Source organism: Tetrahymena thermophila (genome assembly GCF_000189635.1).
Source record: "Tetrahymena thermophila SB210 genomic scaffold scf_8254697, whole genome shotgun sequence".
NCBI classification, from domain to species: Eukaryota; Ciliophora; class Oligohymenophorea; order Hymenostomatida; family Tetrahymenidae; genus Tetrahymena; species Tetrahymena thermophila.
Genome location: NW_002476463.1, coordinates 941,645 through 960,566, shown reverse-complemented (window position 1 = coordinate 960,566; position 18,922 = coordinate 941,645). Strand labels below are relative to the sequence as shown.

Here is an 18,922-nt window from a genome sequence, read left to right as displayed (position 1 = left end):
GATTATTTATTTTTTTAACTTTCTAACTTTTATAATCAACTGATTGGTCAATCTTTCAAAATTAATTTAAATCGTTCAATAAACATAGTTTAACATAATTAAAGAAGAAAAGACAAGAGTAAAATAGTTTAAGTTGTTTTTTAATAGAATAAATTGATTGGTTCATTAATAGAAGTTCTAATAAGTGATAAAACTCATCTTCTATCACTAATGTAAAATAAATTCTTAAACAGTCATATATTTTAACACCTAATTTTTATGAAAATTAATTTCAAATAATTAATACATACCCAAAAATGTGGGAATATAAAAATTAAATCAAGTAAAATAAATACCAAATTTTCTATAAATAGTACAGCAAATATTAAATGTATGGCTAAATAATTAGAAATTTACATAAAATCTGTAATAAGTGTTGTAAAAAGCAAATTCTAGATTAAAGAAGTGGCATTTAACATCAGGAATAGGGGTTTTTATTTTAATTGTAAAAGATTTAGGTGATTCTTTTTGTAGTGTTTCTATTTCCATTTTCGTTCAATTTTACTTTTAAACAAAAAATTAACAAAACAAAAGATTCTCAAAAATGCAAAATCATATATTTTGAATATCTTAAAATTAATGTTAATTTACATAATAAAAAATTGAAATCATCGAATACTTAATCCTTCAAAAATCAAAATTAAAATTAAAGCAGAAAAGTTGTCTAAATTGAATTTATCTAAATAAACTCTCTTTTATCAATGCTAATTAATTAAATGAATTATTTCAAAGAATAATTCTTCTATATAAAATTATTAAAATTTGAAATAATTCATTTATAAATTAAGTATTGTCAATTAAAATAAAATCAATAATAAACACATTGCTAAATAATATTTTTTTAACATAAGTTATTTATAGATTTCTTTCTATTTTCTAAATTATAAATTTTATCTAAAGATTGATCCTAAATACTCTTAAGGATTCAAATTTTAAAATTTAAATTTAAATATCTTTTTAAAAACTTAAATTTACAAGTATTAACACAATTATTGATATTGGCAGAGTTAGTGAGATTTTTCTTTTAATTTAAGTAGGAATTATACTTTAAAAATATTTTACTTTAAAGATTAAGCCAATAATTAAAAAAAACAGACTTTTATATTTAGCATATTAAAAAATTAAATTTTCTAAAGTGAAGATTTTACTTATTTTTAAAACCATAAATTTACCAATTAAATTGTGAAATACAAACAATTTCTATTTTATATTGTCATTTTTGTCTCCTATTTTTTTAATTTAATAATAATTTTGATAAAAAAATAGAGAGATCAAATTTAAGAATTGAAAAAATAATATTATAAAAATCTCTGACATTTTATAAAAATATACACAAACATGAAAATAAATATACAATTTTAATTTAATTTCTAAAAATAAATTGAAATTCTTGAAATTTCTTTCTAAAATTTTTATAAATATGACATTTGTTTTAACAATTAAAAATATTATTAAAATATTTAAAGATGAGGATTTCAAATTTTAGTATCAGAGTTTACAAGATTTAACAGAGTTATCATCTTTTTATAGATCATCTTATTAAAATGTTTACCCATGTTTTATATGAATTGGAACTTAACTCGAGTCTGGCTATTAATAAAACGATTATTAAAGCTGATCATGTGGTATTAAAGACTAAATGACATAATCACTTTAATTACTCAGGCTGATATCCATTTATTGTTAGTTTATTTGAACTAAGTTTGGATAAAAATTCAATTTATGTTTGTTTTACTACTCCTGTTAAATAGGTTGCAACTAATTTTGCTAGAGTTCTTGTTAAATTTAATGTGGCTAAATATCTAGTGGGATGACTTTTTAGTTGTTTTTGTTTGAAATCTTTTTGAGAAGGAAATAAGCTGGGTACTAAAATAAAGAATTAAAGGATAATATCCAATTATAATAGGAAAATATTATTAAGCAAACTAAATCTATTTCAGGGAAGTAAGCATGAGACTTAAATGCTAATAACGGAAAGCTATTTTAGTCTTTCATAGCTAATCTTTACATTCCGCTTTATGCTGCTATATCTCCATTAAAAAAATTAACATAACATGATTTAGGTTCCATGTAATCTTCTTCATCGAATTAATTATCCATGCATAGCCAGCTAGCTATTTTTACTTTACTCCATAAATAACTTCTGTAACATGAACCTTTTAAATTACATAAAAATACAATTAAAACTAAAATTAAAAAATTTATTTTTTACTTGGTCTTGAATTACCTCTACTGAGGCTGCTTCAGCCATTACGATTTCTTAAAAGAATTCTTTGGTTTTTATAAGGATTCGTTTAGTTAAAATAATTTTAGGATAATATTCTATTAGGATATTATGGATCTGTAGAATTTTTATCTGTTGGACCACATCTAATTAATAAATAGAGGTATTATTCAATTTTTATAAATAAAAGAAAATGAACTTACTAAATTTTATCATATTTGTAGTAAAATTAATATGGAAAAATTGGGTTAGATGTCTCAGCTTAATTGAAATTAGAAGCGCAAGCTTATCCTAAGTATTGCTTTCCTTCATATTCAAAATTGATATAAAGGATGGAGTATTTCTCAGTAAATTCTATCCATTTACTTTACTTACCAATCAATCGGCAATTCTTAGCTTATTTAAACTCTAAAGAAGCTGTTGGATGAAAAACGGCAAAAAATACTCCAAAAAATATAGGTAAGCAAACTATGAACATAATAAAATTATATATGTTAAACCCAAATGAGAGGTCACGTTTTGGTTTCCAAAAAACGAACCATTAAAGTAACACTATAAAGAAATACATAGGGCAGCAATAAATTAGATATAGAGCAAGATGATTAGAAAGTTGCATCATGGCTGTGATAAATATTGCCAAAACTAAAGTCTAGATTTATGTAGCAAAGAAATGATATTTTGTATCAGGAGTGTCATCATTTTAGTTGTAAATAAATATAGGTGGCTATTTATTTTGCTGTTCCATGCTTTTATTAAAACTACACTTTTTTTTTCTTCAACTTTTAATCAAATAATAATATCTTAAATATCATAAATTAATTACTTTATTAACCTTTTTTTTATAAATTTCATCCAAACCATTTAATCAAATCTATTTCTAAATTCTTCTTTAACCATAATCTAATTTTTTTAAGTTTAATTCAAAATCTTGTGGTAATTCCTATATTCAATAAGCATATTCATTACATTTATTACTTATAAAAATAATGAATATCAATTGATATATTTGTAACTACTTATTCTGAAGCATCATTAAAAATTCATAAACTAAAAAGCTAATTATTTGTGTTATTAATTTTCCAATATTTAGAAAATAAATTTCTAATTTTTTATCTACAAAACATCTTTTAGTATATAAAGGGAAAAGTGAGGTCTAGAGATATATTTTTTAGGCAAGCTCTTTTTCAAAAAATTATAATAATATAAATGTTGCATCAACCCCACAAATCCCCAACAAATTACAAGTAGAAAATTAGATAAATAAATAATTAATTAATTAATAAACAAATTTTTCTTTTAGTAAAATAAGTAACAAAAATTAATAAAAATCTTAACTTGTTAATTTTAGACGAAGTCGAAATTGACTTCAAGAAAATTGAGCTCTTAAAAATAAGAATTATTTTCTGATGATTAATTAAGGCTCTACAATTTTTACCTATATTAACAGATAGATTGATTTAAAAATTCTCAAACTCCTCTATGGTGGATAATCGCCCAATAAGCTTTAACATCAAGCATCATAATTAAAGTTGGGCTATTAATAATAATAAATATTTTAGCCTTAATATTCGATTTTTTTAAACAACAGACAAACAAATGCCTATTAATAATAATAAATATCTCATTCTACCCTTTCGCTTCTTTGGTCTAATACATGGATGATCAAAATTATTAACTTTTCAAAATTTTAACCGAAGACTTAATATAAAATAAAAATTAACAAAAATTAAAATTAAGCGATTAATTAAAACTTAAAATTTCTTCCAATAAAATAAATTAAAATTAAATTAGCGGGCTTTTTTTAAATTAAATATAGCTTTATGCTGGAACTATGAACGTAACATACCACCAAGGAAAAGTAAATGTATTAGTTCTTGGTGAAGAGATTGAATTATTTGGAAAGAAGAAAGAATAATTAAGATTATTAGACATAATCTAAAACACAATCTGTATTTCAAATAAAGATTCTATTTTTAAATTAAGTTGTTTGGACCAGATAGCCTCCAAATTTGATAACTAAATTTAAGCAAATGGAGAAGATTATTTTTTGGCTGAAGATCCAAACTATAACTTTGGATAACCAATTTTTCTTCTTTTTAAATCTGGGCGAAATAGAAGAAAATAGGGGATTATTTACCTATAAATTCGGTTAAAAAATGGTATCGTGAAATGATCACCCTTCTCTCGTATTTTCTCTAAAAAAAATAGGGTAAATTGACTTTGAATTCTTTTAATATTTTAATATGAAGAAATAATAAAAATAAAATTTGATTTGAAAGAAGAGTAGATAAAATATCTTGAAACTCTCGGTTAATTGTTGCATATAGATATCAATTAACTCAAAGAAAAAAACAATAAATTCAAATTTTATTTATTATTTACCCTTTCCTCCTTACTAAAAATATCCAGCAATTCCAGAGTTTCTTTTTTATTAAAAAAATAGAAAATTTGAAAGGATAAAAAGAATTCTGGAATAAATTTCAGCTCTTAATTCTAGATGAATTGAGTGAAATTTTAGTGTTTGAAGATACGCTTGGATTTGATGAAGATTTTAATAGGGACAATTTCGAATTCATATTATAATAAATGCAAGAATTATATGGTATAAACTATCAATTCCCATAAGAACAAGTTGATCTTGATTTATATGATAGTTTATTGAACTATACAATGTAGTTTATTAAATAAATTTAATAAGGAGAAGAGGGAAAATGAGAGAAATGAAAAAAAAAGACAAATTGATGTGCGCCTCAAGAGAGGTTTGTAGCGAATATGAAAGTTTTTGATATGTTAAATATCAAATTATGAAGATACGCGTGGATTTGATGAAGATTTTAATAGGGACAATTTCGAATTCATATTATAATAAATGCAAGAATTATATGGTATAAACTATCAATTCCCATAAGAATAAGTTGATCTTAATTTATATGATAGTTTATTGAACTATATAATGTAGCTTATTAAATAAATTTAATAAGGAGAAGAGGGAAAATGAGAGAAATGAAAAAAAAAAAGACAAATTGATGTACGCCTCAAGAGAGGTTTGTAGCGAATATGAAAGTTTTTGATATGTTAAATATCAAATTATGAAGATACGCGTGGATTTGATGAAGATTTTAATACGGACAATTTCGAATTCATATTATAATAAATGCAAGAAAAGAATTTGATAGAACAATCAAATATCATATAGAAAGAATTAAAAACAAATGAATTATCAGAGGAAATAGATATTTTCCTAAATTCTTACCCTATTCAGAACTATTAACTTGTTCTTGATTTGATTCCCTATGAGAAGTTTTCATAGTTTTACAACATGGTAAAATAATCAAGTGTGGTTTATACATATTTGAAAAATTACTTCATTTTTTTGGGAGTAATAAACTAATAGAATAATATCAAAGGTTAATTTGAATCTTAAATTAAGTTGTATAAACTATTTTTCCCATTCTCAAATATGTTATAATATATGGATTCTTCACATCCATATTTATTATCAGAATTCGTTGAGAAATTATATCAATACTCTTGGTAAATTTGTGGCCAGTAAAAATCTGTATAAATCTGTGGCGGTGATTAAAGTTAAATTTAACTTAATAACATGCTTAAACGTGTTTTTAACAACTATTTAAACTAATAAATGTTTTTAGTAGAATCAGAAAAAATGAAATTTTATACTTCTGAAAAATAATAATTTTAACATCATAAAAAAGTTGTTTTAAATGGTAAAGTAGAAGTTCTCTTCGGAATTAAGAAAGAACCATTGGAATTTATAGATGAAATTGATTGTATTCTATTAAACTAGAAAAAGTTCGATCTGTAAAGCTAATTACAGCTATATGTTTAAAAAATTCAAAATAGATAAAGAGATAATTAACGCGTTAGTAAAATTATCTTCCATAAAGGCATACAGAATTATAATAAGATAAATTAATAGAAAATATCAGAAAGTCCATTTGATATTATTATAAGTCTATGTAATTATTCAGGCATAGTTTTCGGGTCATAAAATTAAGACTAATAGTTTGTAAACGATTGTGAAATTCAATTAAATCTTATAATAAACAGATTAATTCAATAAATTATCAACTCTATAACTGCTGATAAAACTCCATATAATTTTGAATAATTGAACTGTTAATCTTTGTTCAATTGCTTCGTCTAAGATTTGATGAAGATATAAAACTTGAAGATACAAAAGCAAAATATCTTCTTATTGGAGAACACCAAAAATTATCTTGCTCTTTTATATGAAATTGCAGGAAATCACGGAGTTGATATGGTGGTTAAATTGTTCGAAGCCTTATTCTCATAATTTAATTCTTCAAATTTTCATAGAATAAGATAGTAAAATTAAGGTTTTGGATTTTAATAACTAATAGAAATAATTTCAGATTCACTATGCTATTTTGATGGAGATCAACTTTGGACAGAGACAAATAAATTAATATAGTACATTATCTAGGTTCTATATATAAATAATAAAAGAGAATCCTCATATTTGGAAGTGATACAAGTAGCTCAATCTGTTGTAATCTTAATTCACAAGATTTATAAAATAAAATAATAATAGTTTTAAATTTTATAATGTGATTACTAATAGTTATTTTAAGATTGCTTAGACTTTTTCAAAGCTACATAATTTAGAGATGATTTATAAGATAAAATGTTTACAAAAGTTATGGAAGAAATGATTGATTCAATAAAATAAAATGAAAATGTAAAACATTTAGAGGAGTAAGCATATATAATATTATCTCCTTCGTTAATAATTGCTCATTATTCTAAATTGTTAATGTATGTGTTACCAGAACAATACATAAAGGAATCATATAAAAACGTATATTAACAATATAATAAAGGATATTAGTATATACCTTTATTTTAAAGTATACATATCTCTTTGAAACAAAAATTCCATTAGAAAATTATTTCAGCAAAGATTATATTGAATAACTTTTGGATCAAAATTATAGCATTAATAATATGAGAATATCTTATAAATTAAAGTTCTTTGATTAGACATATAAAGAATTTGCATAAAGATATAATATTAATAACATAGATAATGAAATCATCCCATAATTAAGATCATAAGCAATGAACTTATTAAATAATATCTGGATAGATTAACATATTAGTTTTTGTGATTTAAAATCTTATGACCATTTTATAATTAAATTATATTTCTATTTACTAATTAAAGAAGCTTCAAATAATAAGAGTGCACGAGTGTTCTGGGAATCTGGGATTATGGGAATATTAGAAAATTTTCATTCCTATTTTAATCTTTTAGATTTTCAAAATTTAAATAAAAAAGTCATCACCTCTCCCCAACTATTTTAATCTTTTAGATTTTCAAAATTTAAATAAAAAATGAAATATTATTTTGATAACGTTTAAAAGAATAAATATAATATAAACATATCATAACTATAAAATAATGTAAAAATAAACATAATAATATTTTGATCAATTTAAAAATGAATCATTAAATATAATAAAAAATTATTATATTTAAATATTTTTAAATAAAATATTAAATAAAATCTGGGTTGTTTAATATTAAAATTTAGAATTATACATTAAAATTTAATTCTAAGAATAATAAGATTCTCAAATTAATAACTCTTTAAAAAACTCTACCTTAAAGTGCAACTTTATAGATAAAATAAATTATCAGAAATAATTTGGGAAAGTAAATATTTAATCTTGTAAAAAAAAAAAAAAAAATTATCTGACTTTTGATAATAATATTTAAATCAATTAGATTTAGAATATGATCAAATTTAAAATTAAAATAAAAAATAAAAAAAACAAATCATTAATCATTGTAAGATAAGAGGAAATTCAATGAACATATATTCTGAATTATAGATTTAAAGATATTAAATAATAGATATTAAAAATAAATAATAAAAATAATTCAACAAAGATAAGATAAAATAAGAACTTTAAAAATAATTTGATCATAATAATATTTTGATCAATTTAAAAATGAATCATTAAATATAATAAAAAATTATTATATTTAAATATTTTTAAATAAAATATTAAATAAAATATGGGTTGTTTAATATTAAAATTTAGAATTATACATTAAAATTTAATTCTAAGAATAATAAGATTCTCAAATTAATAACTCTTTAAAAAACTCTACCTTAAAGTGCAACTTTATAGATAAAATAAATTATCAGAAATAATTTGGGAAAGTAAATATTTAATCTTGTAAAAAAAAAAAAAAAATTATCTGACTTTTGATAATAATATTTAAATCAATTAGATTTAGAATATGATCAAATTTAAAATTAAAATAAAAAAAAAAAAAAAACAAATAAAGAAATATATTGGGAAGCAATAAATCAAGTATAAAGCTAAATAATTAGAAAATTACATCATTGAAGTGATAAATATAGCCACAAATAAAGTCTATAGTTAGGTAATAATGAAGTGGCCTTTCACGTTAGGATCTGGATCTTTATTTTCATTGTAATTCAGCGTGGGAGCTTCTTTTTTCTCAAGTTCCATTTTTAACTTCTCAATATTTATTTTTTTTTGCACAAATAATAATCTTGTGTTAATATTAAGTATTACTTATTTTTATTACCATTTAAAAAGTGTTTTCTCAAAAAATTAATACCAAAAACTTTAAAAATTGAATCCTTCACCATAGCCTTTTAATTAAATAACATAAAAACTTTCTCTAATCAGGATAAAGTAAATTTGATCATTTTACATTTACAATCTTGTCATTTTTTTTATTTTAAATTTTTCAAAAACATCATTCATTCGCTCATGAATTATTTTAAAACATTTAATAATTTACTAATTTTTTTAATTTTTCTATAAGTAATCTGTGCTTGCTAATCAGAAGTTTTTTAATTGATCTACTATACAAATTATTGTAGGTATTTCTTATTAAATTAGAAAATTATTAAATAAATAAAATTAAAATAAACCAGTTGGTTCTAATATTTATTTTAAGTTTTAAAATTCTTACAAAAACAAGTGAATAGATATTTAGCCTTTTGGGAAATGGGTTACATTTCTGCAAAAATATAATTTAACCCTTGATCTAAAGTAGAATCAATATTTTTATTTTTATATAAAAAGAAAATTAGATCACCTTAAAGATTCATAAAAGGAATATAATCAAACTTTAACTTTATATATATTAAATTATCTTGAGTGAATATTCTAAATATTTGATAATAAAATACAAAAGTTAATTTTTAATACCCAACTATAATAAGAAAAATCAAGTAAGTAAGCAAACTAAATCTACTTTAGAAAAATAATGTCCATATTTAAGGGAGAGCTATTTAATTAAATCTTTAGTTGGAGTTATTAATTTTCCATTTACAATTGCATTATTTTCTTTAAAAATTAACTAAGTATGATTATTTCATATTAGATGTCAAATAGCAGAGGAAAATTTATTTTTCTAAATATACATTTATCAGATAATTAATTTAAAGAATAAACTTTTTTTTTATTAAATTAATAAAATTTATGGTGATTTTTAAATATAAATTATCTAAAAATTTGAATTTTGTATAAATTGATCATTCATTAACAGTTTATTAGAACTAAAAACATAAAGATAATAATAAGTAAATTAATTTTACAGTTTCTTTTTATTTGCTTATCAAAATTAAAATTGAGAATATTCTTATTTAGTAAAATTCAATAATAAAAAATTAATAAATATTCTATCAAGCTGGAGTTTTAGTTTTTTTATTTTACACAAAATCAATTCCACCAGACATCTAAATATCATCTTAATTATTAAAATATTTCAGTTAAATATCAATTATTTTTGTTTATAATTCTTATGTCTCTTTTATTAGTTCCATCATCTTTACTTATCTTTTGTTCTATTAAGCAATTTTATTTTAATTTTGGTTATTATCAAATTTATTAGGTAAATTATTCAACTAATCTATTTAATCTTAATTATTTGACTCAACTTTACTAATTGAGTTTTATAGGTTATTATTAATTTTCACTTTAAAAATTCTAAACTTCTTTAGTATTGCATTAGAAGTATATTAAAATATTAAATTAAATGATAAAATCCAATTGTAGTAAGTAAATATTATAAAACAAATTATATCTGTTGTAGGGTAATAAGCATGCTCTTTATAAGATATTAATGGAAAATTTTTTTAATCTTTCATAGGAGCTCTCCCAATACCATTTTCAATGGCTTTTTCACCTCTAAAAAAATTGACATAACAAGATTGTGGTTCCGTGTAATCAGAAATATCAAATTTGTTAGGTAAACATAACCAACTAGCTATCTTAACTTAGCTCCATAAATAATCTGTTCTGCAATTATTTCCTTAAAATAATTTAATTAATATATGTTAATTAATTTTTTAAAAATTTAGACTAAATTACCTCCACTGGATCCACCTCCGAATCTTCCTCCATGGCCACCACCACCACCACCGCCACCACCACCACCTCCTCCTCCGCCTCCACCTACAGCTAAAAATCTATGAGTTTGATTTATGCTTATATTATTTGATTCATCTTGAAGCAATAGTCTAGTATCATTATCTTTAATATCCTCTCCACATCTGTTTAATTAAGAATTTATTAGAATTTAGTTTCTAATGGATAAAATAATTTAATTACCTTATTGAATCGTATTTGCCATAAAATCTGTAAGGGTATATGGGCTTAAAAGTATGTCCTTAAAATTAATCTGAAGCACATGCTTAGCCTAGATATTATTGACCTTAGTATTCAAAGTTAATATATAGAATAGAATATTTCTCATTCCTTTCTATCCAGTTTTTTAGCTAACCAACCATTTAACAGTTATCTACTTTTTAGAATTCAATAGAAGCTGCAGGGTGAAAGACTAAAAAAAAAACAGTAAAAAAGATAGGACAGCAGATAAAAAACATGAAGCAATTATAACAATTAAAAGCATTAGTCAAATCTGTTTTAGGTTTCCAGAATACATAGTATTAAATTACTACCAATAAAAAGTATATAGGACAGCAAATAATCAGATAAATAGCTAAATAATTTGACAGTTGCATCAGTCCAGTCACTAGTATAGCGACTAATAGGGTCTAGGCTTATGTCACAAAGAAATGAGTTCTTTGATCTGGGTCTGGATCTTTATTTTGATTATAAAAAAATATAGGATCACTATTATTTTCCATTTGTTATTTAAATTTATGATATATTTTTATATAAAAAATTGATTATGTTATTAATTAGATTTGTCTTTTTCAATATTGCAATTACTATTTTTAGTTAGGTATATAAGTAATAGAACCTTGATTTCTAAAAATATAATTACTTTGTTTCTATAATAGTACTATCTACCTAACTATTTTATTATTGAATTTGATAAATTAGTAATAATAAAATCGAATAGAATGTATTTATTAAAATCATTCTTTGTTTAGAGGTTTAAAATTAAATGAATTTATTTAATATTTTTGTGTTTTAAAAATTTTATAATTATAAAATAAAGACTAAATAATTTAAGGTAGAATTAATATTTCTTGTTTTAGATATTTTTATTAAATAATTTTAGTAATAGCTAATAAAAAAGTAATTTAATAAGAAAAGTTTCTCAATATTTCTCAAATTGTAAAGTATGATTATTGATAAATTTTAAGCTTTGTGAGTTTTCTATTTTTAGTATATTGTAAAAGAAAAATCAATCAGTAATATTACTAAGTAATTTTTTTAACTCAACTTCAAGCAAAAAAAAGTAGAGCTTTTTTAAAATATTCCAAATTCCTTGCAAATAAAAATATCATTTTAAAATTCATATTGATAGTAGTTTTATAATAATATTAAGTTAAATAATGTTTTTTGTACAATAAAATAAATATTAACCATGTCGTTTTTGTATTGATCAGAAAAATCAAACAATTTTTGAAATTTTTTTCTGATTATAATTTAAATCTAATAATCAAATATTTAAAATTTTTTAAAACAATTCTCAAATATTAAATATATATAAGTATTTTTATTTATAGTTATGATGCTTGCATATTTAAGTAAGTTTTGATTTTATTTGACAAAAAAAAAGTAAATAAAAATATAATTTAAGAATACTAATATTCGCATTTACAATGTTAACAAGATTTTATTAATGTCTAGATTATTAAGATAAATTGAAAAATTTTTCTCAAACTAATTTAAAATGATTTAATAAAATCTTTCTCAATAATAATTAAAAGATATCACAAATCTTAGTGTAATTATATATTATTTTTTTGAAATATTTTTTTTATAATAATTAAGAAAAATTAAATAAAGCTTTCTCAATCATAATTATGTATTTTTTTTCAATTACGAGCAAATTTTATTTGAATGCTTTTAAATTTTAATTTTATTTTAAAAATGAATTAAAAATTTTAATTTTCGCATTCACAATGTTAACAAGATTTTATTAATGTCTAGATTATTAAGATAAATTGAAAAATTTTTCTCAAACTAATTTAAAATAATTTAATAAAATCTTTCTCAATGACAATTAAAAGATATCACAAATCTTAGTGTAATTATATATTATTTTTTTGAAATATTTTTTTCATACTAAATTAAATAAATTTTTTCTCAATCATAATTAATTATGTATTTTTTTTCAATTACGAGCAAATTTTATTTGAATGCTTTTAAATTTTAACTTCATTTTAAAAATGAAGTATAAATAATTTTTTATCACTAAACTAAGTTTTTTATGATCAGAGTAATAACAAAAACAATTTTTAATTTAATCCTCATAAAAAGATTTTTTAATACAAAGATTTTATTTTTTGTTTGAAACAAATTCTTTTGTGTAATTAAAATTAGATAAAAATCCAAAAAAAAAGGACTGTTTAAAAAATATTATTTTTTTGATCTTAATAAATTAATGTTTTACTGTTGTAAAAAAAATAATGTTTTGTTTAAATCTCTACTTTAAAACATATTTTAATAAGTATCATAAGTTCCTTATTTTTAGAATTAATAGTCATAAAGAACTTTAAACTTTTTTGCTCATTTTATTATAAATATACCATCAATTCTTTAAATTAAGGTGATAATATCAAATAATAATGATAAGGAATATAATATTACTACTTATACTAAAAAATTAATAGTAAGCTTTAAACTTATAGATAATATAAATTGTTCAACTGTTATTTTAGAAAGTGCATAAATTTTATTTTAAATTTAGATACACTATTTATAGAGTTATATATTTAATTTTAGCATACTTTATATACTAGGACTGACTGTGTATCAATACATGTTAACAGATAAAAAAACATATTAGATTGAAAATTTGCCAAAATCATTAAAAAATGTAAGAACACTATAATTTTCCATTTGCTTTTAAAATGAATTATATATTTTATATAAAAAATTGATTATTATTCTAATCAAATTTACCTATTTTAATATTACAAATACTATTTTTAGTTAGGTAAATCAGTAATAGATAACCTTAATTTGTAAAAATAAAAGATATTTAATTACTTTTTCTAACAAAAATACCTTCTATTTTATTATTAAATTTAATAAATTAGTAATAGTAAAATCTAATAGCATTTTTCTCAATCATAATTAAAACAATGAGATATCACAAATTTTACTATATCTACTTTTTTATTGAACAAAATAATAACATTTGAATTTAATCTTCTCTTTTCATACAAATATTTTATTTTTTATTTTAAAAAAAATTTATTTTGGTAATTATAATTAGATAAAAATTCAATAAAAAACGAATGTTTAAAAAATTATATTTAAACCAAATAAAAAAAAGATAAATTAAAAAAACTTTTCTGTTAAATTTTTTGAATTCTTTGTGTTAAAAAAATTATAAATTATTTCATCTCAAAACTATATAAATACAATTAGTTTTTTTATTATTAATTTCAAAGCAAAGGATATTTAATAGAATTATCTATTTTTTCATTATTTTTAACTATATTATTTGAATTCTCAATTGGAAAATATTGATTAGAAACTTCTTATTTCAGATGCTAATCAATTTATTTAATAAATTAGTTTTAATATGAGAGACTTTCAATCTGATTTTTTACTTACACTTATTCTATATGTATTTAGTTAGTATTTAGATATGTGTTCAGTGTATCTTTATTTTATTGATCAATTTATATTTACTATATTGGTTATTTGTGAGACTGTTATTATTATGTTAGTATAGTTATCTAATTTCTTAAATTAATTTTTTTAATAAAATATTTAGTTGTACTAGAAAATAAAAAGTTAAGTGCTAATATCCAGGTATAATAAGAAAAAATAATTAAACAAACTAAATCTGCTTTAGGATAATAAGCCTGTGGTTTATATGATATTAGGGAAAATAATTTGGGTCTTTCATTGAGTTCTTAATTTTTTTTCCATTTTCAACTACGTTATTTCCTTTTAAAAAATTAACATATTAACATAAAATCCTCTCTTCTAACATAACCAACTAGCTATTTTACTTTACTCCATAAGTAATCTCTTTTACAAACACCTAATTAAAATTAAAAATAATTTTAAATTTTTAGTTTGAAAAATAAATTTCATATTTTATAGGATGAAATTCCTCTAATTAATCTTTTTTTACTATCTCCATCAGTTTAATTTTAAGTAGTTTGGGTTAATAATATATTATCATTTGGATCTGTATTATCTCCATCAGTAGGACTGCATCTAATTAGTATTACAAATATAATTTAATATTTTTAAAAAAATGAGCAAACTAACTAAATGTATTCCATCATTTTTATAAAAATATTAATATATATTGATAAAAATTAGAAGAATACGCTTATCCTAAATATTGTTAGCCTTCATACTCAAAGTTTACTTAAAGTATTCAGTACTTTTCAGTGTGTTCAATCCAATCACTTATTTACCCTATCATTTAGCAATTTTCTACTTTTGTAAATTCAAAAGAAGCAGTTGGATGAAAAATACCAAAGAATACTTTTTAAAAAAACTGGACAGCAAACTAAGAATACAATGGAACTGCATACATCAAAAAAGAATGAATTTTTATGATCAGGTTTCCAACAAACAAAGTACTAAACAGAGACTATGAAGAAATAGATTGGACAACAATAGACTAGATATAAGGCTAGATGGTTTGATAATTGCATCAAGCCAGTAGTTATAAAAAACAGGATGAAACTTTAAATTTAGGTTAAAAGAAAGCTATATTTTTATAAGGTTTCTTCGTTTTGCTTTTACAATTAAAAGATTAAGGTTATTTTTGCTCAAGTTCGTTTATCTTTATTTTCCATTTTATTGTTTATTGTTTAAATATTAATTAAATGATGATAATTTTTTTTCATTTAAAATAACTTTTTTTTTTTGTCTCTAATTGGTTGATATGTTTATCTATCTATTTACTAAAAATTTTTATCCTCTTCACATTAAACTCTTCTTACATTTATTTTTAATTAAACTAAAAAAGTTTCTCTAAATTGAAAAAAAGTATATTAATAATGTATATTAAAAAAAAAACTAAATTTATTTAATATTAATCTTTAATCATTCAAAATCAAAAACTGATAAGACAAAAAATTATAGCCACTTTTGGCCTTTATACAAATTAAATTTTTCAATCATCTTAAATAAATTTAACTTTTTAATATTGAATAAGTTTAAATTATAATTTTTGATAAGTCTGACTTAACTCAGAAATTTAGGAAAATGAGAAAACAGATTCAAGCATTTAGTAAATGCAAAATAGAAATATTACTAATATCAAGTAAATAGCGTAATTTTTCTATTCTTATATAACGATTTGAGTGATATTATTTTTTATAATTATTATTTAAAAATTAAGATGATAATATAAATTGACATATTTTTTTGGGTGTCAATAAAAAAAGTATATGGTTTATTACTGACATTTTTCATTTAATTAAAAATAAATAATTTGAACAATTATGATATAAATTATATTGTGTTGATGAATTATTTTTTTTGAACTATTACTAAATAATTAGTTACAAATATTTTCTTCTAAATTATACAAGATTACTGTTCAACTATTTTAATATAATGAATTAGTAATAGTTAATATTACTAATTTAACAAACGCAATACAAACATTTATTGGTTATTTATCTCTCCTAAAATATATTTCAATTTGCAACTAAAAATTTCTTAATTTGAAGCTAATCACATCAGTATTCTAGCATTCATGTATTGATTTGAACGTAAAAATTTATTTTAAAGATTGACTTTCGCTAAATATAGATTTATATAAATAAACAATTAATTTTGACATTATTAAATTATTTGTTTATATTATCGATGATGATATATCATTAATTTTTAAATCGCAACTCACACAAACAGTTCATATGCTTAATTTTTTACAAAAGTAAATAAATGTACTGCGTATGCTACAAATAGAAGTCAATTGTTTATTATAATTATTTAATAATACTATCCCTTTTAAAAAATTGATTTTAAAAATTGGGTGTAAAAAATTAATCGCCAGATCACACTTTTCCTCTTATATACAAAATTAGCTTAAATCATAAAAATTAAATGAAATTTATGGATTAGCAATATAATAAAAATTTAATACTGAGATAGCATCTAAATTGGAGATTTTATATGTAACTCTCTTTGTCTACTAAATGGTATACATTTTACAAAATCTCTTCAATTTTGAAGTAAAAAATTATATATTTTTAAATATTCACCAGCATTACTGTAAGCTTAATGAATTTAAAGATTTATAAAATGAAATTTTAATGAAGAATAATAGAAATGTAATATATTTTTGTATATTATTAATATAAAATGTAAAAAAAAAATACACACACATTTATATATATACTCAAAGGAAAGGATATTTCTATTAACTATCCTTTTTTTATGTATTTTTTACAACATCATCTTTACTTTCATCTGAACCTAGAGGTAAAACGGGAACTTAATTTAAATCAGATAAGAAATGGCATCTTTTTTCATATTAATTCATAGGGTTTGATATTTATTATTATTCTTGGATATCTTCAACATTTTTTGTTATTTTGAAGTTAATATTTTCTTAATGTATTTAATTAACATTTGGCATTGTATTTAACATTTCTTTATTTTATTATTCAAGTTAAATTTATTAAACTGATTATGGATCAAGTTTTTGTTCTAAAACTGGAATTGCTAACTCATTTCTTTTTTTAATTTTTCTGCGAATACATTTATTTGTGCGATTAAATATACAACTAAGGGATAGTATCCAACTATAATAAGTAAATACTATTAAGCAAACTAAATCTGACACAGGGTAGTATGCGTGTGGTTAATATGTTATAAGAGGGAAATTACTTGAGTCTCTCATTGGAGATCTTTATATACCATTTTCAACTGCTTTTCTTCCTTTATAAAAATTAACATAACATGATTGAGGTTCCATTAATTTTTCTACATCATATCCTCTAGATTAACATAACCAGCTGGCTATTTTTACTTAGCTCCATGTGTAATCTCTCAAGCATCCAGCTTTTTAAAATTTAAATATTATTTATTTTATTATTAAAATTAGAAAAATAAATAAGTTTTGTACGTGTAGATGAAACTCTAGCAAGAAATCTTTTTTTGCTTTCTAACTCTGTTTAATTAAAATTGTTTTAAGATAATAATCTAGAATATGGATATTATGGATCTGTTCTATTTCCATCTGATGACCCACATCTAATTAATAAAAAGAAATATTACTTATTTTATGCTTAAACAAGTTTTAACTTACTTAATTCCCTCATATTTAGAATAAAAATAATAAGCAGGAGCTTCATTAAATATATGAGAATCATGGAAATTAGAAGCACAAGCTTGTCCTAAGTATTTTTAGCCTTCGAATTCAAAGTTGATATAGAGTATTGAGTATTTCTCCGTATTTTCAATAAAGTTACTTAATTAGCCAATCATTTAGCAATTTTAAGCTTATACTAGTTCTACAGAAGCGGTTGGATGAAAACAGCCGAAAAATACTCCAAAGAATACTGGTAAACAAACTACAAACACAATCAAACTACATAGTTCAAAAAAGAATGTAAATCTGTAAACTTAATACCAACAACAAGTGTATTAGACTAAAACTATAAAGAAATACATTGGACAGCAGTAAATCAAGTAGATAGCTAGATGGTTTGATAATTACATTAATCCAGTAGTGATAATTGCGACAAGCAAGCATTATAACTATACTATATAAAAGCGATACTTCTAATAGGTATTAGGTTCTTTTGTTGTGACTTCAACAGGAGATGGGTCTTTTTGCTCAATTTCTTCTTTATTTTCTATTTAATTTTTCTTATCGAGCTCCTCTTTCGTCTCAATTTCCTCTTTATTCATTCTTTGATTATTATTATTTTTTTGCAATTTTTTAATTAAATTAATCAATTATTTTAGTTTAATTACTTATTTTAATTAAGTACTGCTCTAATTAATGTATACATATTAAACTAAAAATTTAAAACCCACCACACATTTAACACTTCTGATACAATCAGTTAATTAGTAATAGCTCCTAATTGAATAAAAGTGCATTTACCTTAAGCAAAAATAGTATTGAATGATTATAAAAAATTTATTTACTAGAGATGATGATTTTAAAGAAAGAGGGGGTTAAATCAAAAAATTTAATAACTACTT

General features: G+C 21.1%; 6 protein-coding genes across 6 annotated transcripts; 2 read left to right on the top strand and 4 right to left on the bottom strand. All coding sequences in view use genetic code 6, as the record gives it.

Annotated features, from left to right (window-relative positions):
- Window positions 1–1,527: 1,527 nt before the first annotated feature.
- TTHERM_00083880 (hypothetical protein) lies at window positions 1,528–2,290 on the bottom strand (the record flags this gene model as incomplete). Its single annotated transcript, XM_001012634.2, has 3 exons — window positions 1,528–1,905; window positions 2,094–2,195; window positions 2,252–2,290. 3 exons carry the CDS (start codon window positions 2,288–2,290, stop codon window positions 1,528–1,530), a joined length of 519 nt encoding a protein of 172 aa, XP_001012634.2.
- Window positions 2,291–4,432: 2,142 nt separating this feature from the next.
- Window positions 4,433–7,370, top strand: TTHERM_00083900 (hypothetical protein; the record flags this gene model as incomplete). The annotated part of the gene is made up of 7 exons (XM_001012636.2): window positions 4,433–4,472; window positions 4,707–4,865; window positions 5,074–5,148; window positions 5,359–6,797; window positions 6,870–7,003; window positions 7,129–7,135; window positions 7,332–7,370. 7 exons carry the CDS (start codon window positions 4,433–4,435, stop codon window positions 7,368–7,370), a joined length of 1,893 nt encoding a protein of 630 aa, XP_001012636.2.
- A 960-nt stretch (window positions 7,371–8,330) lies between these two features.
- TTHERM_000083899 (transmembrane protein, putative) lies at window positions 8,331–8,993 on the top strand (the record flags this gene model as incomplete). Its single annotated transcript, XM_012796791.1, has 1 exon — window positions 8,331–8,993. One exon carries the CDS (start codon window positions 8,331–8,333, stop codon window positions 8,991–8,993), a length of 663 nt encoding a protein of 220 aa, XP_012652245.1.
- A 988-nt stretch (window positions 8,994–9,981) lies between these two features.
- On the bottom strand, window positions 9,982–11,448 carry TTHERM_00083910 (transmembrane protein, putative; the record flags this gene model as incomplete). Its single annotated transcript, XM_001012637.1, has 3 exons — window positions 9,982–10,610; window positions 10,670–10,851; window positions 10,910–11,448. 3 exons carry the CDS (start codon window positions 11,446–11,448, stop codon window positions 9,982–9,984), a joined length of 1,350 nt encoding a protein of 449 aa, XP_001012637.1.
- A 3,187-nt stretch (window positions 11,449–14,635) lies between these two features.
- On the bottom strand, window positions 14,636–15,170 carry TTHERM_000083909 (hypothetical protein; the record flags this gene model as incomplete). Its single annotated transcript, XM_012796790.1, has 4 exons — window positions 14,636–14,680; window positions 14,746–14,777; window positions 14,871–14,956; window positions 15,130–15,170. 4 exons carry the CDS (start codon window positions 15,168–15,170, stop codon window positions 14,636–14,638), a joined length of 204 nt encoding a protein of 67 aa, XP_012652244.1.
- Window positions 15,171–17,105: 1,935 nt separating this feature from the next.
- On the bottom strand, window positions 17,106–18,688 carry TTHERM_00083930 (transmembrane protein, putative; the record flags this gene model as incomplete). Its single annotated transcript, XM_001012639.2, has 3 exons — window positions 18,018–18,688; window positions 17,835–17,962; window positions 17,106–17,770 (listed from the first exon to the last, which is right to left on the bottom strand). The coding sequence occupies exons 1-3, from the start codon at window positions 18,620–18,622 to the stop codon at window positions 17,106–17,108; spliced, it is 1,398 nt and encodes a 465-aa protein (XP_001012639.2). The 5' UTR covers window positions 18,623–18,688.
- Window positions 18,689–18,922: the final 234 nt, after the last annotated feature.